Source organism: Eretmochelys imbricata, chromosome 24, assembly GCF_965152235.1.
Source record: "Eretmochelys imbricata isolate rEreImb1 chromosome 24, rEreImb1.hap1, whole genome shotgun sequence".
Classification (NCBI taxonomy): domain Eukaryota; kingdom Metazoa; phylum Chordata; order Testudines; family Cheloniidae; genus Eretmochelys; species Eretmochelys imbricata.
This window is the reverse complement of record NC_135595.1, coordinates 17682393-17706710: the sequence shown is the minus strand read 5'-3', so window position 1 is coordinate 17706710 and position 24318 is coordinate 17682393. Positions and strand designations below refer to the sequence as shown.

At 54.7% G+C, this 24318-nt stretch overlaps 1 protein-coding gene across 1 annotated transcript; it reads left to right on the top strand.

Moving 5' to 3' along the window:
• LOC144279837 (sialic acid-binding Ig-like lectin 16) lies at positions 1–22813 on the top strand. Its single transcript, XM_077841522.1, has 12 exons — positions 1–204; positions 14727–14888; positions 15908–16306; positions 16443–16763; positions 18098–18151; positions 19326–19589; positions 19768–19833; positions 19963–20229; positions 20739–21044; positions 21226–21319; positions 21567–21684; positions 22570–22813. The coding sequence occupies exons 2-12, from the start codon at positions 14753–14755 to the stop codon at positions 22759–22761; spliced, it is 2217 nt and encodes a 738-aa protein (XP_077697648.1). The 5' UTR covers positions 1–204; positions 14727–14752; the 3' UTR covers positions 22762–22813.
• Positions 22814–24318: the final 1505 nt, after the last annotated feature.

Genomic DNA, 24318 nt, shown 5'->3' with positions numbered 1-24318 from the left:
TCTGCACACACCCGGCTCTTCCCATTGGAGTCGGGATTGGCTAGCCGTCCTAACTGGGCATCTGCTGTTCCAGTGCGCTGTTCCCAGACGCCCCACCCCAGAGGCGGACGCACCTCAGCTCCAGGTGAGCAACCCCTGGACAGTGTCGCTGTGCGGCTGTTCCCCAGCTGCCCCACCCCGGAGGCGGCTGCCTCTCAGCTCGAGGTGAGTGATTAGTGTCTGCAGCGTGTTCAATACAATAAGAGGTGTGAGCTGCTAGCGTTCAAATATTATTGTAGGACTGCAAAAAGCAGTAATAAAGGGATAGAGCTGGGATCGGGGGCAGGTAGCCAGGATTCCTGGGTTCCATCCACAGCTCTGGGAGGAGACTGGGGTGTAGAGGGTCTCAGAGCCAGGTGTGACAGGTTCGGTCACAGAGATCCCCTTGGGACTGTCGCCTGAGGTGCTGAAGTTACCTCTGAGCCTGTTTTCCCTGCCGGCTTGGGACTCCAGAACCCTGCCTTGTTGAGCCAGACACGCTAGCCTGCTGCAACACAGATCCGGGTCTGCTCCACACCCCCAAAGCTGCAGACTTTAAACAAAAACAACTCAGCAAGTCACCTGTCTCCAGCACCCAGTTCCCAATGTGAGCACAGACCAGACCCTTTGTCTTCAGGACACCGAAATCAATCAGGTTCTTAAAAGAAGAACTTTATTTATAAAGAAAAAGTAAAAGAATCACACCACAAAATCAGGATGGAAGGTAACTTTACAGGGTAATAAAAAGATTTAAACATAAAGGATTCCCCTCTGGCTCAGTTTCAGTTACAAAAACAGGAATAAAACTACCTTTGTAGCATAGGAAAATTCACAGGCTAAAACAAAAGATAACCTAATGCATTTCCTTGCCTTTCTTACAATTGCTGTAATTTTACATAGTAAATTCCAGGTATATTTTCAGGAGATGTTGTACCTGCTTGGCTTCTCTGTCTGTCCTGAGAAGGAACCAAAAAGAAAGCCACACACAAATCCTTCTCCCCGCCCCTACCTCCCCCGATTTGAGAGTATCTTCTTTCCTCATTGGTCCTTTTGGTCAGGTGCTAACTAGGTTATGGAACTGTTTATCCCCTTACAGGTAAGGTAATTTAGTACAGCTGCCAAGGAGGGATTTTAGGCTACTCTTCCCTCTATATTTATGACTGGGATACAGGTCTCTGTGCACCTCTTCCACTCCATTATAGCCAGTTCATGCTTCTGGGTCTCAATTTGGGCCTGTATTTCTCTGTCTTTTAACTCCAGATCTAGCTGGTGGGCAGCTTTTTGTACTTTGATTTGACTCTGTTTCTGGGCCTCAAGTTCTTTGTCTTTGAACTCAAGGACTTGCTGGCTCTCTCTTTCCTTCCTAACAACTTGCAACTGGTGCAGTTCTAGCTTCTTCTGAGTTTCACTCTTACTTTTCTGTCCCTATTTCCCTTACCCAAAATAAGCAAACAGAAAATAAACTGGTAACCGCTTTGTCTGTTCTCCAGCCAACACACTTAAAACTCACTTAAAATCCTTACCATTGTGTCAAAGCAATCAGCTGTGCACATAGCCTGTTCGACTACAGCACTGTGACGGGTTCCGTCACAGAGACCCCCTTGAGACTGTCACCTGATGTGCTGAATTTGAGCCTGTTGAACCTCTGAGCCTGTTTTCCACTGACTGTCTGGGACTCCAGAACCCTGTCTTGTTGAGCCAGACACACCAGCCTGCTGCAACCCTGACCCAGGTCTGGGCCACGCCCCCAAAGCTGCAGGCTTTAACCAAAAACTACTCCATAGGTCACCTATCTCCAGCACCCAGACACCCAGCTCCCAATGGGATCCAAACCCCAAATAAATCCTTTTTACTGTGTACAAAGCTTAGACAGGGTAAACTCATAAATTGTCCATCCTCTGTAACACTGATAGAGAGATACACACAGCTGTTTGCTCCCCGAGGTATTAATCACTTGCTCTGGGTTAATTAATAAAAGTGATTTTATTAAGTATAAAAAGTAGGATTTAAGTGCTTTCAAGAAGTAACAGACAGAACAAAGTAAGTCACCAAGCAAAATAAAACAAAACACATAAGTCTAAGCCTAATACATTTAAGAAACTGAATACAGGTAAATCTCACCCTCAGAGACGTTCCAAGGAGCTTCTTTCACAGACCAGACTCCCTCCTAGTCTAGGCCTAATCCTCTCCCCTGGTACAGTCCTTGTTAGTTCCAGCTCAGGTGGTAACTAGTAGTTCTCATGATTGCAGCCCCCTTTGTTCTGTTCCCCCTCTTATGGTTTTGGAACAAGGCAGGAACCTTTTTCTCTCTGGGTCCCCACCCCTCCTTCTAAATGGAAAGGCACCAGGTTTAAGATGGATTCGAGTACCAGGTGACAGGGTCACATGTCCTGTGAGACCCCCAAGCCTCCATTCTTTCTGGTCTGACTCACAGGAAGGCTTACAGGTAAACAGAGCCATTTACAACCAAGTTTCCTGGTCAGTGGGAGCCATCAAGATTCTAAACCACCATTAATGGCCCACATTTTGCATAATTACAATAGGACTTCAGAGTAATGCCTTCCTATTTCTAGCTTCAGATACAAGAATGACACATTCATACAAATAGGATAACCACACTCATCAGATTATAAACTTTGTAATGATACCTTACAAGAGACCTTTTGCATAAAGCGTATTCCAGTTACATTATATTCACACTCATAAGCATATTTCCATAAACATATGGAGTGCAATGTCACACCAGAACTCCTGGGTTCTGTCCCTGGCTCTGGGTAGGCAGCAGGGTCTAGTGCATTAGAGTGGGGGCTGGAGGCAGGTAATCACGACTCCTGGGCTCTATCCCAGCTCTGGGAGGAGAGTGAGCTGTAAAAGGGCTCAGAGACCCGGACTCCTGGGTTCTATTTCCAGCCCCACAAGCAAGATGCAGCCTGCCTCTGTTGCAAGGAAGCCACAGGCAGCCCCAGCCAGAGGGAGAGGAAGTCGGCAGGATGCTGATGCTGGGGTTTCTGAGACAGCATCTCCCCGCAACAGCCCCTACTAGTGCTTACTTCTGCGCTCACAGTCCTATGCATGCCGCTTCCCGAGGCTCCGAGTCACAAACCGTGAGGAATCCAGGCTGCACGGTAGGAGAGCCTGGTGCTGGGCCCCCACTCTGCAGGTGTAGGGGTGAGTGGAACTAGGGTGCGGGAGGGAGCTGGATGGTCTGTGGAGACTGGGGTGCCCCTTAATCTTGACACGCAGCCCTTTATTATCCCAGCCCTGAGCTCCCTGCCCCCACAGTTCTGCCGGTGCCCCTCAAGCCCGAGCAGCGTCCCACCCAGGTCTTCCCCACCCTGGGCACAACACTGGAGGAGTCGGCTCAGGGGGCCACATACAGCAGTGGGTTCCCCAGCTCTCATCTCTCAGCCTCCTTCCCAAGAGCACCTGAGGGCAGCAGAGGGATGGTGGGAAATGGAACTTTCCCCTTCCCCATGGGGGCCATTTTGGAGTGAAAGGAGGGCAGGCATTGCAGAGGGGGCAATTATGTTTTGCTTATAAGAAGCACATAGAATCTTTTTCAGGGGAAAAGGCAACACGCTGCATTTATTGGACATACAACAATTAGCATATGCTTTTAATCAAACATACCCCCTCCCACACCCAAACTGTCCCACCAGTCGATGTTATAGTTAAAGTCATAGTTACCAGTCCAAAGTATGGACCAATCTAGTGGCCAGCTAGGTTGATCAAGGGGAAGGAGGAGCCGGGTTCTGTTGGTTGCGACACGATGCTCCGGGGAAGTCTTGGCAGGACGAACCCAACGTTTCATGGCAAGGCCCCCTGTTTATATAGTGATTCTCCTTCATTGGGACCAATGAGTTTTGCACCGTCATGCTGTGATCAATCGCCGTTTGACGAGTGCTCATTTTCTTAAATTGTTCTCCTCATCCTTTATCTTGTTCCTTCACCCATCTCTCAGGGAGTTACCCCATGCTGGGTTTGATCACAACTATCTTGTCCCCATTAACAAGTTCCTGCCCCATCTTTTAGAGTCATCAATCTGCCCTCCTCTGACATCTCAATAGGGGTGTGTTGCAATCTTCTGGCACCTTTACGTCTATCCTCAGTTCCTCCCTAGAACATCTGGTCTGGTGACGGCCTTCACGCTTTTCTAACGCACACATTCCTCATTCACACGCAAAACAGGATTGATTTACACAGAACATTTGAACAGGAACATCAAATTGCAATGCAGGAGAAAACAATCATTGCATACTTCTACCTATTTCAAAATGCTCATTTTAAACCTACAACAAAGTGGTGACCCTACGGATCTATTACTGCCTTGAAATCAGCTTCAGACAAAAGATTCTGGCTGATGCATCTTTACCAATGGCCCACTAGGCCATTCCTTCCTGCTTTCAGAAAGGGTGGCTGGCAGAATATGGTCAAATCATGCATGCTGTATTATTATTCTTTATCCTTCATTCTAAATTATACAAACTACAGACATAAAATCCTGCTACTACAGTTACAGATACCCCGGGGGTTTCCCCTTCTCCACGGGGCAGGTTTGGGGGGCAGGGTGGACAGGCATTGCAGACAGGGCAGTTATAGATACCCCAGAGGGTAAACTGGGAGGAGAAGTAGATACGCTGGAGGGTAGGGATAGGACACAGAGGGACCTAGACAAATTGGAGGATTGGGCCAAAAGAAATCTGATGAGGTTCAACAAGGACAAGTGCAGAGTCCTGCACTTAGGACGGAAGAATCCCATGCACCGCTACAGACTAGGGACCGAATAGCTAGGCAGCAGTTCTGCGGAAAAGGACCTAGGGGTGACAGTGGACGAGAAGCTGGATATGAGTCAGCAGTGTGCCCTTGTTGCCAAGAAGGCCAATGGCATTTTGGGCTGTATAAGTAGGGGCATTGCCAGCAGATCGAGGGACGTGATCGTTCCCCTCTATTCGACACTGGTGAGGCCTCATCTGGAGTACTGTGTCCAGTTTGGGCCCCACACCACGAGAAGGAGGTGGAAAAATTGGAAAGAGTCCAGCGGAGGGCAACAAAAATGATTAGGGGACTGGAACACATGAGTTATGAGGAGAGACTGAGGGAACTGGGATTGTTTAGTCTGCGGAGGAGAAGAATGAGGGGGGATTTGATAGCTGCTTTCAACTACCTGAAAGGGGGTTCCAAAGAGGATGGCTCTAGACTGTTCTCAGTGGTAGCAGATGACAGAACAAGGAGTAATGGTCTCAAGTTGCAGTGAGGGAGATTTAGGTTGGCTATTAGGAAAAACTTTTTCACTAGGAGGGTGGTGAAACACTGGAATGCGTTCCCTAGGGAGGTGGTGGAATCTCCTTCCTTAGAAGTTTTTAAGGTCAGACTTGACAAAGCCCTGGCTGGGATGATTTAACTGGGGATCGGTCCTGCTTTGAGCAGGGGGTTGGACTAGATGACCTCCTGAGGTCCCTTCCAACCCTGATATTCTATGATTCTATGAGAGGGAGCACATATGTGCAAACTTCTCTCCCATTCTCCAGCTGTGCTCACTCCATGGCCCCCGCCCCCCATGGAGCTCTGTGGACAACAGACCACTGGGGCTTTTAGACACTGCACGAGGACAGGGCAGCCCCCCATGGATGAGGATGGAGGCTGCATCTCTTGGGGCGGCCTCTGCCCCTCCAGCCCTGGGGAGCAGGGCCCATCCCACCTTGCTCCGGCGGGGCGGGGCATGCATGGGCTACGGGGGATCCAGGCTGAGACCTGCCCAGCTCACTGCGCCAGTGACCAGCCCCAAGGCTGCAGAACTCCAGCCTTGCCCAGAGGGGGAACCTCTGATTGGCTACCCTGCCTCCTTGCCCCGCCTTCTGGAGAAGGGCAGCCAATCAGGGGTGCTGCAGGAGGGAAGCAGCTCCCCCCTCAGGAGCTGAGAGGAGATTTTAAGTAGGGGAGGGTGGGGGGGGGTGGGAGCGGGAGGAATGACCCAATGGGCCGCAAACAGGGTGTGCGGAGACAAAGCACAAATCTGTGGATTTTAAAAGCCAATCTCAGATCCTTAGAGCAAATCTCGGATTGATTAGCGAATTTCAGGGACAGGGGGTTGTCATGATGTTCACATTAAATCTCAGGATGTTTTAGCGAATCCTGGAATCACAGACCCACAGGGTGAGAAGGGACCGCAGGGGTCACCTAGCGCAACCCCTGCCAAGATGCAGGATTTGTGGGGTCTAACCCATCCCAGACAGATGCTGTCCAGCCTCCTCTCAAAACCCTCCAGTGAAGGAGCTTCCAAGACCTCCCTGGGCGTCTGGTCCATTGTCGGACTGCTCTCACAGCTGGGGAGTTTTTCCTGAGATTTAATCTCAATCGACTCTGCTGCAGTCTGAACCCGTTGCCCCTTGTCCTGCCCTCTGGGGCCAGAGAGAACGACTTTTCTCCAGCTTCTTTCTGGCAGCCTTTCAAGTATTTGAAAACCGCGATCATGTCCCCCTCCCCCAGTCTCTTTTCCAAGCTAACCACACCCAGTTCCTTCAGGCTGTGCCCCTCGGGCTTGCGTTCCATCCCTTTGATCATCTTTCTCCCTCGCCTCCGGATCCTTTCCAGTTTCTCTGCATCCTTTCTACACATTGGTGACCGAAACTGGACACAGTCCTCCAGCTGAGGCCTAGCCAGCGCCGAGTAGAGAGGGACTGGCACCTCCCGTGACTTGCATGTTCTGCCTCTGGTAATGCAACCTAAAAATGCATTTTTTTTTTTCTGCAACAGCATCGCATTGCTGACTCCTGTCGAGTTGTGATCCACCCCAACTCCCAGCTCCTTCTCAGCGGTGCTGCTGCCCGGCCAGTTCTTCCCCATCCTGTATTTGGTTTTCTTCCCTACGTGGAGCAACTTCCCTTTGTCCTTGATGAATTTCATTGTCTCGTCTACAGCCCAGTTCTCCAATTGATCGAGATCCCTCAGAATTTTAGCTCCATCCTCCAAAGCGTTGGCAACTCCCGGCAGCTTTGTGTCATCTGCAGATGTGATCAGTCTGCTCCCTAGTCCTACATCCAGGTTATTGATAAAGATGTTAAACAACACGGGACCCAGAACAGATCCCTCTGGAGCCCCACTTGGGACCTCCCTCCAATCCAATGTCTCTCCATTAACAGTCACTCATTGTTTGCAGTTGTTTAACCAATTATGTATCCGCTTATTTGTAGTTCCAAATAGCCCCCATTTCTCCATAAGAACGGCCAGACTGGGTCAGACCAAAGGTCCATCTAGCCCAGTATCCTGTCTTCCAACAGTGGCCAGTGCCAGGTGCCCCAGAGGGAATGAACAGAACAGGGAATCATCAAGTGACCCATCCCCTGTTGCCCATTCCCAGCTTCTGGCGAACAGAGGCTAGGGACACCATCCCTGCCTATCCTGGCTAATAGCCATTGATGGACCGATCCTCCCTGAATTCATCCAGTTCTTTTTGAACCCTGTTATAGTCCTGGCCTTCACAATATCCTCTGGCAAAGAGTACCTTCCAAGGTAGACTGTGCGTTGTGTGAAGAAATACTTCCTTTTGTTTGTTTTAAACCTGCTGCCTGTTACTTTTATTTGGGGACTCCTAGTTCTTGTGTTATTTACTTTCTTCACACCCGTCAGGATTTTATAGCCCTCAATCCTATCCCCCCTCAGTCGTCTCTTTTCCAAGCTGAACAGTCGCAGTCTTATTAATCTCTCCTCATAGGGAAGCTGTTCCATGGTGTATGGTGACACCGCACTATTCGTTTTCAGATGGCAGCTGTTCCACACCCCTAATAATTTTTGTTGCCCTTTTCTGAAACTTTTCCAATTCCAGTTTGAGATGGGGCCACAAGAACTGCACGCAGCGTTCAAGATGTGGGTGTACCATCGATTAATAGAAAGGCAATATGATATTTTCAGTTTTATTATCTATTCCTTTCTTAATGATAACCAAGATTCTGTTAGCTTTTTCGACTTCCGCTGCACATTGAGTGGATGTTTTCTGAGAACTGTCCACACTGACTCCAAAATCTTTCTTGAGTGGTAACAACTAATTTAGACCCCATCATTTTATATTACAGCTGGGATTAGGGTTTCCCATGTACATTACTTCGCATTTATTAACATTGAATTTCATCTGTCATTTTGTTACCCAGTCACCTAGTTTTGTAAGATCCCTTTGTAGAGCTTCGCAGTCAGCTTTGAACGTAATTATCTTGAGTAGTTTTGTATCATCTGTAAATTTTGCCACCTCACTGTTCACCCCTTTCTCCAGATCATTTATGAATATGTTGAACAGCATTGGTCCCAGTACAGACCCTTGGGGAACACTGCTATTTACCTCTCTCCAGTTTGCCTAGTACTGAAGTTACGCTTAGTGGCCTCTAATTGGTGGGATCACCTCTGGAGCCTTTTTAAAAAATTGGTGTCACATAAACTATCCTCCAGTCATCTGGTACAGAGGGGGATTTAAATGATAGGTTACATAACACAGTTAGTAGTTCATGGAATCATAGAATATCAGGGTTGGAAGGGACCTCAGGAGGTCATCTAGTCCAACCCCCTGCTCAAAGCAGGACCAATCCCTAACTAAATCATCCCAGCCAGGGCTTTGTCAAGCCTGAGCTTAAAAATATCTAAGGAAGGAGATTCCACCACCTCCCTAGCGAACGCATTCCAGTGCCTCACCACCCTCCTAGTGAAAAAAGTTTTTCCTAATATCCAACCTAAACCTCACGCTCTGCAACTTGAGACCATTACTCCTTGTTCTGTCATCAGCTACCACTGAGAACAGTCTAGAGCCATCCTCTTTGGAACCCCCTTTCAGGTAGTTGAAAGCAGCTATCAAATCCCCCCTCATTCTTCTCTTCTGCAGACTAAACAATCCCAGTTCCCTCAGCCTCTTCTCATAAGTCATGTGTTCCAGTCCCCTAATCATTTTTGTTGCCCTCCGCTGGACTCTTTCCAATTTTTCCACATCCTTCTTGTAGTGTGGGGCCCATAACTGGACACAGTACTCTAGATGAGGCCTCACCAATGTCGAATAGAGGGGTACAATCCTGTCCCTCGATCTGCTGACAATGCCCCTACTTATATAGCCCAAAATGCCATTGGCCTTCTTGGCAACAAGGGCACACTGCTGACTCATATCCAGCTTCTCATCCACTGTAACCCCTAGGTCCCTTTCTGCAGAACTGCTGCCGAGCCATTCGGTCCCTAGTCTGTAGCGGTGCATGGGATTCTTCTGTCCTAAGTGCAGGACTCTGCACTTCTCCTTGTTGAACCTCATCAGATTTCTTTTGGTCCAATCCTCTAATTTGTCTAGGGCCCTCTGTATCCTATCCCTGCCCTCCAGTGTATTTACCTCTCCTCCCGGTTTAGTGTCATCTGCAAACTTGCTGAGGGTGCAATCCACACCATCCTCCAGATCATTTATGAAGATATTGAACAAAACCGGCCCCAGGACCGACCCTTGGGGCACTCCACTTGATACCGGCTGCCAACTAGACATGGAGCCATTGATCACTACCCGTTGAGCCAGACAATCTAGCCAACTTTCTATCCACCTTATAGTCCATTCATCCAGCCCATACTTCTTTAACTTGCTGGCAAGAATACTGTGGGAGACCGTGTCAAAAGCTTTGCTAAAGTCAAGAAACAACATGTCCACTGCTTTCCCCTCATCCACAGAGTCAGTTATCTCGTCATAGAAGGCAATTAGATTAGTCAGGCATGACTTGTCCTTGGTGAATCCATGCTGACTGTTCCTGATCACTTTCCTCTCCTCTAAGTGCTTCAGAATTGATTCCTTGAGGACCTGCTCCATGATTTTTCCAGGGATTGAGGCGAGGTTGACTGGCCTGTAGTTCCCAGGGTCCTCCTTCTTCCCTTTTTTAAAGATGGGCACTACATTAGCCTTTTTCCAGTCGTCCAGGACTTCCACCAATCACCATGAGTTTTCAAAGATAATGGCCAATGGCTCTGCAATCACAGCCGCCAACTGCTTTAGCACTCTCGGATGCAAGTATCCAGCCCCATGGACTTGTGCACGTCCAGCTTTTCTAAATAGTCCCGAACCACTTCTTTCTCCACAGGGGCTGGTCACCTCCTCCCCATGCTGTGCTGCCCAGTGCAGCAGTCTGGGAGCTGACCTTGTTCGTGAAGACAGAGGCAAAAAAAGCATTGAGTACATTAGCTTTTTCCACATCCTCTGTCACTAGGTTGCCTCCCTCATTCAGTAAGGGGCCCACACTTTCCTTGACTTTCTTCTTGTTGCTAACATACCTGAAGAAACCCTTCTTGTTACTCTTAACATCTCTTGCTAGCTGCAACTCCAGGTGTGATTTGGCCTGCCTGATTTCACTCCTGCATGCCCGAGCAATATTTTTATACTCTTCCCTGGTCATTTGTCCAATCTTCCACTCCTTGTAAGCTTCTTTTTTGTGTTTAAGATCAGCAAGGATTTCACTGTTAAGCCAAGCTGGTCGCCTGCCATATTTACTATTCTTTCTGCACATCAGGATGGTTTGTCCCTGTAACCTCAATAAGGATTCTTTAAAATACAGCCAGCTCTCCTGGACTCCTTTCCCCCTCCTGTTATTCTCCCAGGGGATCCTGCCTATCAGTTCCCTGAGGGAGTCAAAGTCCAGGGTCCATATTCTGCTGCTCTCCTTTCTTCCCTGTGTCAGGATCCTGAACTCGACCATCTCATGGTCACTGCCTCCCAGGTTCCCATCCACTTTTGCTTCCCCTACTAATTCTTCCCAGTTTGTGAGCAGCAGGTCAAGAAGAGCTCTGCCCCTAGTTGGTTCCTCCAGCACTTGCACCAGGAAATTGTCCCCTACACTTTCCAAAAACTTCCTGGATTGTCTGTGCACCGCTGTATTGCTCTCCCAGCAGATATCAGGGTGATTGACGTCTCCCATGAGAACCAGGGCCTGCGATCTAGTAACTTCTGCGAGTTGCCGGAAGAAAGCCTCGTCCACCTCATCCCCCTGGTCCGGTGGTCTATAGCAGACTCCCACCACGGCATCACCCTTGTTGCTCACACTGCTAAATTTAATCCAGAGACTCTCAGGTTTTTCTGCAGTTTCATACCGGAGCTCTGAGCAGTCGTACTGCTGTTATACCAATAAAATAAAAACCAGCAGGATCTTATTAAAGGGAAAAAGGCAAAATGCCACATTTATTGTGAATACAGAAAGAATCATAGTAAGCAGTTAGTTATAGCTGTAATATTCCATTCAATCTCATATTTATTCACACATTCATTCACACACACACACACACACAAGTTCTGCAAGGTTGTTCTCATAGTTACCAGCCTTAGAGTTGCTCATGCCAAGCCACTGGCCAAGTGGCCTGGTCATGAGGAGGGAGCAAGGTTTTGTCAGATGCTCATCTGATGCTCCTGGAAGTTGGTTTGCAGAATCAGACCCCAAAGTTCTCACTTTCTAGAGTCCATTTTTATAGGAGTTTCTTCCTTATGCCAGTCTATGAGAATTGCTTCATCATGCTGTTGCTGGATCAATCAGCAGATGGCACATTCCTGACGGCTCCGTGCTGCCAGGTGTTACCTTGTTCTTTGGGTCTCCCATCCTTGAGGCTGTTGGGTGGATTCCAGTCTGCCCTCCGGGGGTCCTCTGATTATTTCCACTTGACACCTTCTTCAGCCGATGGACACTGGATTCTTAGGCTGGCACCTCCCTGATCACTCAGTTATTATCCACACCAAGCATCCATACACATACATCCTCTATCTCTATTTTAATCACAATTGTTAACACAGTGAGATGACTACAACAAAAGGGCGGGGAGTCTCTGGGTGCCGTTTCTGTTGTTACAGAGTGTTGCTTTGAGTCTCTCTCTGTGTGAGTAGTTGTTGTTACAAAGAATTCCTTTGAGAACAGACTCTGTCTTAGAATGTACTAACACAATTAGCAGCTTGCAATTTTCACACATAGAGGGAGAGAAACAGTACCAAAAACCAAGAGACCTCTTAATTAGTAATACCCTGGAATTTAAACTATGCGGAAATCAAACTCATTTGTGATTTTAATACAGAACTTCTTTAATATGATCCAACACTGCTCCCTTACATACAATGCAACTTCCCCACCTTTTCTGCCCTGCCTGTCCTTCCTGAACAGTTTATATCCATCCATGACAGTGCTCCAGTCATGTGAGTTATCCCACCAAGTCTCTGTTATTCCAATCACATCATAATTCCTTGACTGTGCCAGGACTTCCAGTTCTCCCTGCTTGTTTCCCAGGCTTCTTGCATTTGTGTATAGACACTTGAGATAACTCACTGATCGTCCCTCTTTCTCAGTATGAGGCAGGAGCCCTGCCCTCTCGCGCGCTCCTGCTCGTGCTTCCTCCCGGTATCCCACGTCCCCACTTACCTCAGGGCTTTGGTCTCCTTCCCCCGGTGAACCTAGTTTAAAGCCCTCCTCACTAGGTTAGCCAGCCTGCTCGCGAAGATGCACTTCCCTCTCTTCGTTAGGTGGAGCCCATCTCTGCCTAGCACTCCTCCTTCATGGAACACCATCCCATGGTCAAAGAATCCAGAGCCTTCTCTCCGACACCACCTGCGTAGCCATTCGTTGACTTCCACGATTCGACGGTCTCTACCCAGGCCTTTTCCTTCCACGGGGAGGATGGACGAGAAGACCACTTTCACCTCAAACTCTTTTATCCTTCTTCCCAGAGCCACGTAGTCCGCGGTGATCCGCTGAGGGTCATTCTTGGCAGTGTCATTGGTGCCCACGTGGAGAAGCAGGAAGGGGTAGCGATCTGAGGGCTTGATGAGTCTCAGCAGTGTCTCCATCACATCGTGAATCCTAGCTCCTGGCAAGCAGCAGACTTCTCGGTTTTCCCAGTCGGCAGATAGATGACTCAGTCCCCAGAGGAGAGAGTCCCCGACCACCACCACCCGCCTCCTTCTCTTGGGAGCGGTGGTCGTGGAACCCCCATCCCTAGGACAGTGCATCTCATGCCTTTCAACTGGCAGAGTCTCCTTCTGCTCCCTTCCCCCAGACGTATCATCTGGGCCACTCCCCGCAATGGTACCTGTGGAGAGAACATGAAAACGGTTACTTACCTGTATCTGCGTTGCTGGTACATGGACACTCCCCTTTCTTCTTCTGGAGGTCACGTGCTGCAAATTTCTTCACCGTCCTCCTGTCCCCACAGTGCAGCCTGCTCTGAATCTTCAGAACGTTGTGCCCGTAGAAGCAAATCCTGATGTCTGTCCAGGAAATCTTCAGTTTCTCTTATGCAATGCAGGGTCGATGCCTGTTGCTCCAGATCTTGAACCTTCTCTTCCAATATGGAGACCAGCTTGCGCTTTGTACAGACAAAGTCGCTTCTGTCCTGTGGAAGAAAGACAAACATGGCATACCCAGTGCAGGTCACAACAGCTGAACGCTCCCCATCCATATTACCTTGCTTCTACGAGCTTCCTCAGGAGTTGTAGTAATTACTCAGAGAAGCCGGCAAGATGTAAGCCTCAGTGGGCTCTTCCCAGGCGAACTCCCTCTGTTAGCCTCTCTGCTGTTCGCCACTCAGCTGGTTCGCAGCTGACTGGCTTTTTATAACAGTCAGGCCCCCTCAAGGCTCACCTGGAACAAAGCACTCCCAATTCACACTTTTCAAACCACCAGTCAAGCACACGGTCAAACTGTCAAACTGTCCCCACAACAGACACTCAGATACTCACCAACACAGCCTCCTTAATGCAGCCCTTAGCGTACCTCCTCTCAGGCAGATCCCAGGCAAACTCCCTCTGTTCGCCTCTCTGCTGTTCACTGCATAGTTCTGCAGTTTCACATTTGAGTTCCTTCAGAAGTCTTCTCCAGCTTACTTATGAGAATGTCCTGTGGGACTATGTCAAAAGCCTTGCTGAAGTCCAGGGATATTATGTCCACCACTTTCCCCCTGCCACCAACCAGTTACCTCGTCAAAGAAGGAAATCAAGCTGGTTTGGCAGGATTTGATCTTGATAAATCCATGCTGGTGATCACCCCTTCGTCCTCACAAATTGAAGGTTTTATACATGGCTCTAGCAGCTTTCTAGGTGTCGAGGTCAGGCTGACTGGTCTATAATTCCCCGGCTCCTCCTTTTCCCCCTTTTAAAGATGGCCACTCCATTAGCCCTTCTCCCGTCTTCTGGGACCTCTCCTGGCATCCATGAGTTTGCAAATATTATTGCCAGTGACTCCAAGATTTCTTCAACTAATGCCTTCAGCACCCTAGGTTGAACAGCGTCCGGCCCCACTGATTTGAATTCATTCAAATTGGTCAAAACATCTCTGACGGGTTCTTTCCTTCTCCCGATCTGACGCCCTTCCCCTCTGCCGTCCGTGGTAACTTCGCTGGCCGCCCGCTGACGTGTTGGTGTTTGTGGGAAGATGGAAGCAGAGCAGGCTCTGAGCAGCGCTGCCTTCCCACCATCTTCTCTCACCAGCTCGGGATTTTCTGGCCGATCTCATGATTCTTAGTGAAAAAAAATCTCAGGTTTTGTCACCAAATTAAGGATTTTTTTAGCCCACGATGTCTCAGGACCGTCTGGTGATGGGGGCGGGGGGTGGGTCACTGCACTGCCAGCAGCCCCAGATCAGCCACCTGCAGAGCCCAGCAGCACTGATGGTCCCCAAGGCAGATCTGTACCCCCCAAAACAGCCTCCGCTCTCACGCTTTCCCCCTCCGTCTGTCTCTAGGTCTGTCCCAGCCGGACGCCCCAGCCATGGGCAGAGCCCTGCTTCCACAGCAGGATGCCAGGGAACGGGAGCTCCCGGCTCAGGGCCCCCCCTGGAGAGAAGGGGGTCCTGCCCCCCCTACAGCCATGCTGAGGGTCCTGATCCTCGCCCTGCTCTGGAGGGGTAAGTAAGCAGCCCCTGCAGCCCCAGTGCAGGGGGAAGAGCCGAACCCGCGCTAAGCGGAGCCAGGTCTGTCCCAGGACGTGGAAGGGAGACTGGCCAGATGGGGAGGGGAGCCCAATGGCCCAGTGTGGTGCTCGGGAGAGGGCAGGAGGCTCCATGTAGGGAAGGCTGGAAACTAAATGGAAGTAGATTTTGTCGAGGATCCAGGGCTGGGCTCGCAGGGGGCTGCAGGTCGGGAGTGAGGAGCACCGGCAGAGCTGGGGGGGAGCTCAGAGTTGGCCTCTGCTCTCTGTGGGTGCCTGGAAGCGAGCAGACTCACCCCTGCGGTGCCTCCTGCTGGTCTTCGTCGGGAATTAGATCACCAGGCTCCAGGGCGCCCTCTGCAGGCCGATGATCCGCCTTACTGCTGGCCCCGCATCCCTCCCGGACCCATTGCCCCTTGGTCTCCTGGATGGCTGCCCCCTGGCAGTACACCCGCTGTCTCTCAGGGTCCCCCCCCTGCCAGGGGAACCCCCCCACCCACTATCCCCACCTTGCCGCAGTGTAAGGCTACTGCCAGTCACCAACTAGCCCCTTGTAGGGGGTCAGACTGCGGTGTAAAAGCCACTCATCACTGGCAAGGAGGGGCTTGGATCGGCTGCCCTGGCCTCCCCATGGGCTGCCCCTGTGCAACCCTAGTACCTGCCTGGCCTCCTGCTACACCCGCAGCCTGGGATTTTCCCGGCCGGAGCTCCCCAGCCCCCTTGGCCGCTCCCCAGCCCTGCTCCATGCTAGGTACGCTCTGCTCCCTGCAGCCGGGTCCCTCCCTCGCCAAAGGCGAGCGAGAGAGAGAGAGTCTGATCCTGCCTCACCGCCTGCTTCTGAGGCCAGCGGAGCCCGAATTGGGGCCTACTGCCCCACTCAGCCTGGGCTGCTTGCCCCACCCACAGGCTCTCCTGGGCTGTTCTCAGCCCCTCAGGGCAGGAGCGGGTGTCGACCCCCCCGACAGTCCCACTTCGATCCCTCTCCGTCCCCTGCAGGGTCCCTGTGCCAGCGGCCCGGATTTACCCTGACGGTGCGGCAGTCGGTGTCGGTGCAGGAGGGTCTCTGCGTTCTCGTCCCCTGCACCTTCGCGTACCCAGCCTGGTACGACACCGACAATCCCCAGGCCCGGCTCTACAGACACTGGTACAAGGAGCCCGCAACTGCGGGCCAGGATCCACCCGTGGCCAGCACTGACCCCAGCCAGTGGGTGTCGCAGGAGACCCAGGGCCGGTTCCGGCTGGCGGGGGATCTGGCACGTGGCGACTGCTCCCTGCAAATCAGCGACGCCCGAAGGACGGATGCGGGGAGATATTTCCTTAGAGTCGAGAAAGGAAAACTGAAATACAATTATCTCTTCAATTCCGATGGCACTGATCTTACACTCTCCGTGCCAGGTAAGAGCAGCCACAGTCACCGCTCCTCAGCCCCCCTGAGCCAGTCCCTGGCCTGGGGCCGGATCGGGGCCGGCGCCCCCAGAGGGGAAAGGCCCCGTGTCCCCGAGTGATTCTCTCCCCTCTCCCCGTGTCTCAGGGCTGACGGAGGAGCCGGAGATCCAGATCTCGCCGGTGCGGGGGCTGCCAGGGACGCTGCTGGCCGGGGAGCCGGTGACTGTGACCTGCACGGCCCCCGGGCGCTGCTCCGGGCCCCCTCCCCGAATCACCTGGACGGGGCCGTTCAGCGACACAGCCCGGGACGACTCAGCCCCGCTGGCGAACGGCACCTGGGCCCGCAGCTCCACGCTGCGCTTCACACCCGCCCCGGGGGACCACGGCAAAGAGCTCGTCTGCAGAATTACCTACCGCCCACCACGGGGACCTTCCACCCGCAGAACCATCCGGCTACACGTCGGCTGTGAGTGACCCCCCCAGCCCCTCCATGCCGGCCCCCAGCCCCCCCTGCTGGGATCCCCACCCCCCTGGGCTCCCCAGCCCTGCCCTCCAGCCCCTCCCCTAACTCAGCCCTGTGCTGGGATCCCCACCCCCACCATGCACCTTCAGCCAATTCTACTCCAGACCCCTTCCCCCCCACACCATGCAGCCCCTTCTCTCTTGGGAATTTCACCCCTTCCTGCCACGCTTGGTGATGGCTCCCCGCTCCCAAACGCAGCCCCAGGTCCTCAGGCCCTTCTCTTCTGGGATCCTCTCTACCCCCGACCTGCCCTGCCCCCAGAATCCTCCTGTGCTGGGCTCCACCCCCCCACCCCACATTCCAGTCCCCCCTTCCTGGGATGCCCCCCCTCACACCAGACACCCCAGTTCCCCCCAAGATCCCCCCAGGCTGTCCCACCATGTCTCCTCCACCCCGTGCCCTTTCTCCTAGGATCGGAGGATGCTCTCTATGGGGCAGAGTGTTAACGGGACCCAGTCACTGTCCGGCACTAAACACGCTCCGGGGTCGGTGCCCAGAGACCTCGACCCGCCCTGCCCCAGGGCAAACCCCCATTAAATGGCCCGACCCCGCGAGCCCAACCCAACGGACCCAGGCTCTGGGCCTCGGCGCCGCGGGCCTTTGAGGGCAGCGTCGACGGACCCTGCCAGGCCTGGCCAGAGGGCACCAGCGTCCAGCTCCTCCGGGTGCTGCTTTCAGCCGCCCCTCTGGGTGCAGCCGGGCTGCAAAATACCCAGGCCTGGCCGGCCAGGCCCGGGGGCCAAAGGAGAGGGCTCGGGAGAGACGAACCGAAGGGGGAAGGCAAAGGACCCACAAGGGGGGTATCTGACGACCCTGGTGGTGGCTGGGCTGGGAGCGGGGTTATTTAGACCCCTGGCTCCGTCCCGCCCTGGGGAGGACACGTTTGGGGAGCAGGATGCTGAACACCCGGGCGCCCGGCGGACGGTGGCAGCGAGATGGTGACGCTCGCTCCAGTCCCCAGGCCGGAGCAGCCCGGCCCCTCGTTAGTGCCTCCGCCAATTAAGCTGAATTCCGACCCACCAGTTTTGGTCCCTTGGTTCTGGCTCCCCCTGGCCCTAACCCGGCCCCTGGGTTACATCCGGCGCCTCTTGGGTCGCGCCCAGTCGGGTCTGTGGCTTCCCTTCCCTGCCCACGGGGCTTGTGTCACTTCAGGGACCTTCCCGTCCCCCAGCTGAGCTCACAGCGAGGGTCCCTGTCTAGGCTCAGGGATCACTAGAGACCCCCCGCCCCGGTGCTGTCCAGCCCCCCTCATCCCCCCTCTCTGGTTTGTGTTACAGACCCGTCCGGCCCCCCCAATGTCACCGGGACCCTGACCAGGAACAGACGCCCCGGTGAGAGGCCGCGCTGCGAGCCCCGGGGATCAGCGATCGCCTCCGAGTCACGCTCTGCCCGCGATCCGGGCCCGGCGCCAGCTCAGCCGGGCCAGGCTGCTCCGTGCCCGGAGGGGAGAGCCCGAGGAACCGCGGGGCTGTGGGGGGCAATGGTGGGGGGAGCAGGCCTGGTTCCCTCTCTCTAGAGCCCGGGGTGGCGTTAAGGGGGCACTGGGCAGCGGGCAGGAGATGGGTTAGGGACCGATCGCTGCGACGGAGACCTGCTGCCATGGCAAGGCACCGAGATTGTGCGCCCACCCCAGAGGGGCCAGGTCTCAGTGCCGGGCGAGGGGTCGCTGCATAACCAGCCCCCCCACCCCACCCCAGTGGTGACTCTGCGTCTTGGCTCCTTGGTGGGTGTCATTGCATCCCCGGACGATGCTCTGGACCTGCTCCCTACGAAGCCAGGCAGGACTCTGGGGAAGTCTCCTCTCTGGGAGCAGCCTGTCTGCAGGACACACAGCTCACCCGGCTCCACCTCCCTGGGTCTGACCTCGGAGCATTCAGCCTCCTCTGCCCCTCCGTGCGCTTCCCACAGCGAGTCCGCCCGGGCGGGGTCCTGGGGAAGCCAGAGGGTCCTGCACCCCAACTTCGCAGTCAGACGTGACTCTCAGCCAGCCAGTAACACAGAAGGTTTATTAGACGACAGGAACATGGTCTAACAGAGAGCTTGCAGGTGCAGGGAACAGGACCCCTCAGCTGCGTCCATTTTGGGGGGCAGTGAGCCAGACAACCACGTCTGCCCTTCACTCCATGTCCCAGCCAGCCCCAAACTGAAACTCCCTCCAGCCCCCTCCTCCTCTGGGCTTTGTTCTTTTCCCGGGCCAGGAGGTCACCGGATCCCTTTGTTCTCCAACCGTTTAGCTCTCACCTTGCAGGGGGGAAGGGCCATCAGTGGCCAGGAAACAGGGTGTCGGCCAGTCTCTGTGTCCAGACCCCTGCACACACCTGCCCTCTAGGGCTCTGCAATGATTATACACCCTTACCCCACCTCCTAGATACTTAAGAACTGCGTAGGGGAAACTGAGGCACCCCCACAATATTCAGAGGAAACATTAAGAACAGTCCCGCTTCGTCACGGCTCCTTGGTGGGGAATCTCTGGTGGGACCAAACCCGCCTGCTCGTCTCTTCCAGTGCCAGATGCCTGGGGAGCTGAGGGCGACGTCGTGTCTCTGGAGACCCAGGAGGGCGACTCCCTGAGCCTGGGCTGTGAGGCTGGGGGCAGACCCGAGGCCACCCTGAGCTGGGCCAAGGGGAACGAGTCCCTGAGCCCCGGCCAGGGAGGGGCCGGGCGCCTGGAGCTGCCGAATCTCAGCAGAGGGGACGCTGGGGAGTATCGGTGCTGGGCGAAGAATCCCTTTGGGTCGGCCAGCCGGGCCCTGTGTGTGCACGTGCAGTGTAAGGCATTTGGGGGTGCTGGGCGAGACAGAGGGGCCTCAGTGGGGGGTGCTGGGGGTGGGGCAGGTGGGCAGCGGGGGGGGGGGTTGCAGGGGGCGGGGGATCCATGGGGGTTGCTGGGCGGGAGGGGTCAATGGGGGGCGCTCTCCAATCTAATACGTTGCCGTGGGTATTTCAGCTCCAGTGAGGAATCTGCAAATCACCGTCTCCAGAGCCAACAGGAGCGACCCCCAGCTATTCCAAGGTATCGCTAGGGGGCAGGGCAAGGGGCATGCGGCCTTCCCCCTCTACGGGGTGCTGGCCCCGATCCAGCCCCCAGGCAGGGCCTGGCTGGCTCAGGGTGCGAGTGGCTCTGTGTTATTCCTGTTCCCAGATCCCGGCACCCCGGTGGGGAACGGCTCACAACTCACAGCCCGGGAGGGCGACTCCCTGCGGTTCCTCTGCTCCGTCGCCAGCAACCCCCCCGCTGTGCTGGGCTGGGTGAGGGGGGGCCGAGCCGTCGAGGGCGCCCGCCCCACGGGGGAGAATCAGCTGCAGCTGGAACTGCCCAACGTGACGGCCGAGGACGGGGGGCTGTACGGGTGCTGGGCCCGGAACGAGGGGAGCTCTGCCCAGGGGACGTTCCAGCTGCTCGTCGAGTGTGAGTGGGGTTCAGCCCTGGGATGCTGACACTGGAGAGTAGCAGTGTTAATCCGTGGGACTCCTCGCCACTGAGTTCTAGCAGGTGTCACAGGTCCCTGGCCCCTTTAAACGGAGACAGAGCAAACCGCCTTCCCCCTCTCTCCCCCCGCCATAGTTAATTAGCTGCTTCGAGCTGCTAGTTAATTAGCTGCTTCGGGCAGCTGAGGCTTGAACTGACTCCTGGGCCATCTACAAGGGCCGTGAGCGCCGAGGCTGAGGGAGGACAAGCAGGTGGGTTGGTGTGAAGCGCAGCTCACTGAGGTTGGGGCCGGATCAGCGCCCACGGGCTGGCTGAAGAAACGTCCCAGAGCAAAAGAACCCACAGGACTCCCTGCCACTGGATATCAGCAGGTTAATCTATGGTACTCTCTGCCCCTGGGTATTAGTAGGGTTAACCCACAGGACTCCCTGACACTAGGTTTCTCTCTCTGACTATTAATTTCTCCCTTTATCTCCTGTGCTCCCCAGACAGCCCCCGGCCGGGGACCGGGCTGAACTCTTCCTGTCAGCGCCAGGGGCCCGGCATCAACTGCAGCTGCTCCCTGCGCTCCCACCCCCCGCCCCGGCTTCAGTGGCAGGTGGACGGGGAGCCCCTGGCTGGGAACGGCTCGCGGGGGACCCTGCAGGTCAGCTCGTGGGCCCAGGGGGACGAGGTTTTCAGCACCCTGAGCTGGACGGGGAGCAGGGACAGGGGCTCCAGGGTCTTCTGCCTCGGCTCCAACCCCCACGGGACCTACGCCGCCCTGCACTTTGAACTCAGCCCCCAGCAGAGAGGTGAGACACTCGGACTCCTGGGTTCTGTCCCCAACTCAGGGAGGGGGAGGGAGCCAGGACTTCTGGGTTCTGTGCCCCGCCCTGGAAGAAGGGTGTGGTCGGGGAGTTGGAGGCAGGGGAGTTGGGAGCCAGGACTCCTGGGTTCTCTCCCAGCCGTGCCCCGTGCTGTGTGTTGTTGCAGGTGCGGAGGAGCCTGGCAACCTGCTGGGCATCGGGGTGGCCTGTGGTCTGGGGGTCGCCGTCGGCATCTTCCTTCTCGGGCTCTGTGTGATCAAGTGAGTCTGACGCCTCCCGCCCTGACCCCCAGCTGCCCCGCCCTGAGATCCCACTGAGATCCCCTGCCATCTCCCCTGCGGTATTCCAGCCCCCCCCCGTGAGATCCCCACCACCCCCTCTCCCTGACCTCTCCCAGTCCCCTGCGCTCTAGCCTCTCATACTGGTGTGCCACCCCCCTCCCTCCCCACGGGATATTCTACCACCACCCCCGGTCTCATGAGTGCGTCCTGATCTGTCTCCCCACAGGCTGCGTGAACTGGTGCCCCCCAGCGCTGAGGCCGGGGAGGCGGCTAACGGGAGCCTGGCGGAGAACACGGCCGACGACGCCAACCTGATCTATAGTAACGTCACCACCATCCCTGTGGTATGTACCTGGGGGAGCGGGGGACCAAGCCCACCTGCCCTTCCCACCCCACGCCATCTCTGCCCCCCTCCAGTTCTTCTCCTCCCTGCCCCCTGCTTTCCCACCCCCTTAATGAATGCAGGACTATAAGTCAGGCTTTCACCAGGGCACCCAACCCCCCATGCGTGCTCGGTGGAGGATATGCACCCCTGCCACCAGCCTGGGCCCCCCGAACGGCATGGGGTCAGCTCCTGCATGCAGAGAAGGCACCTCATCCCTCGGGTCTCGCTCAGAGGGGAGGACATGCGGCGAATGCATTCTCGTGAATTCACAACGTGCATGGGACTAGACTGGGGCTGGGATGCTGCCAATCTCCTGGATGCACCAACCGGGCAGGAAATGCATTTCTGCAGCTGCGGTGTCAGGTGCTTGTGATCGGACGGTGCGTGCAGGCTGTTCTGAGTCTGTTGCACCTTTCAGAAAAAGCAACGAACGCATCAGCATGGGCTCTGCAACCACGAGATGCCTGGGATCAAATGCGTGGCCGGTGCAGGCAATGCAGGGAACGTATTAACGTAACCGGCTCTGCCCCAAGACGCAGGAGATCGGTGCAGGCACGTGCAATGTGTGAAATGCACAGAACCCCGTGCGTCTTGCGAATGCGTGGCCTGTGTGGGTGAGGCAGGGGAGGCATTAACCGAGCTGGTGCCGGCATGGGATCGGCTCACGCATGCAGCGTGTGTGAAACACACCCAATCCCCCCGGCCTCTGGCTAGTGCACGCCCGAAGCAGGAAATGCATTTGCATGGAGGGTGGGGGAAACCAGGCCGGGGGCAGCCCATGCAATCAGCTCAGCATGGAGGCTGCAAGCCTCTGCCTGGCGTCTCTGTCTTGCTTCTCACCCAGGATCACAACACTCCAGCCGTCGGCCGGACCAAAGGCGTCCAGGACGGGTCTGCAGCAGCTCAGGGCCCGCTAGGCCCCGGGGAGCCGGAGGAGCTGCACTACGCCTCCATCGACTTCTCCAAGCTGCAGCGCAAACGGGGGGAGCCTCCCGAGGGCCCCACCACGGAATATTCTGAGGTCCGGCTGAAATAGCCTCCTCGCGCCATGGGCCCTGGCTGGGCATCTCCGGCCCATCCAGTGCAGCGGTGGGGGAGAGAGGGGTGTCAGTGAGGGGGGAAGCGGGGAAAGGGGTAAGGGGTCAGCCAAGGGCTGGACCTGGGATGTGGGAAACTTGGGTGCAAATCCCTGCTCTGCCCCGGACTCAACTAGGTCTTCAAGATGCTGGAGCACTGCATTGTGGGGAGGTATCCCAGAGTCCTCTGCAGCCGGGTCCCAAAGCCTGCCCCCTCCCAAACCCCACTGCTCCAGGGGGAAAGAGAGCCGCTCATCTCTCAGCCATAGAGCATCTCTCTTCTACCCTGCCTGAGCCCTCACCAACTCGTTTCACAGGTGGACAGGATTTTCAAGCTTAGGGGCAGCAGCTAGGCAGAGTAGAGGGACAGGCTTGTGGCTAAGGTGCTGGCCTGGTACTTAGGCTTCCTGGGTTCTCGTCCCTGCTCCACTGAAAATGCTGTGGGTGGAGGTTGGACCAGTTGCTGCATCTGTCTGGCCTCAGTTTCCTCACTTTGAAAATTGGGATAATAATGGTGTCCTGGGCTAGTTATGTTCTAAACCCCTTGGGGCAGGGACTGTGTGTCTGGGCAGCCCCTGGCACAATGGGCCCTGATCTCTGTCTAGGTCAATCAGTGCCATGTGATTATAAATTCTTAATAACGATGCTCTATTCAAGGTAACATGTTCACTCCAAAGCCAAAAGCATCCGACTGTAAAATTCCGACTTTACAAGCTCTTCCTTGAAATAGATTTTCATGTGTCATTTTTTGTCCCTGCTACTTTTTTAACACAGGGCCAATAACAACTATGACTTATTTGTGTGCAGTGAAGAATCAGTTTTCACTTCGGCCTTTCCCCTGGGAAGGCCCCGATCACGGTTGGTTTCTGGGCAGGGCCGGGCGTAACACGGCCCCAATCTCAGCTGGGGCAGGGCCCGTCTCTCGCTGGGTCTGGGCAGCACCCAGCTGTCACGGACTCCCAGGGCTCATTCTCGCTCGGCTCCGTACGGCCCCTGGGAGTGACCCTCCTTCGGCGTGACGGCCCCCCGGGAAGGTTCACTCTTCAGCATAGGACATATGGCGACACTCTTCCTGAAAGGCCCAGGCGTCAAGGTGGAAGGTGTCGATCCTCCATCTGTCCCCCTGTCCCTTGTGCAGTACCGTGCCCTGCACCTTCTCTCCTAGGGGCATAGCACACCTATTCCAATTAGTGTTCCAGACTTCCCCAGTATAGCGGGCCCGAGAAGGTTGGGTCCGGGTTGTCTTGTAAACTGCGTGGGAGGGCTTACTACATTACTTATAGCTTATAATTAGTGGCTGTTCTCGAGGGGGTTGTGCCCCCCTTGATCATTTCCGTATGCAATGTAACACAAATACCGTTAATAATACACCAGCTGCCCCATGAGTTAACTGCAAGTTCACCTCTACGGCCGTGCTGTCATCCACCCTGTGCTGTGCCATCCATTCATTCATTTGTTGGTGAAATCTCACAATTTGGCTCACTAATTGTTCGGTTACCCACTCGTCCCCCAGATTC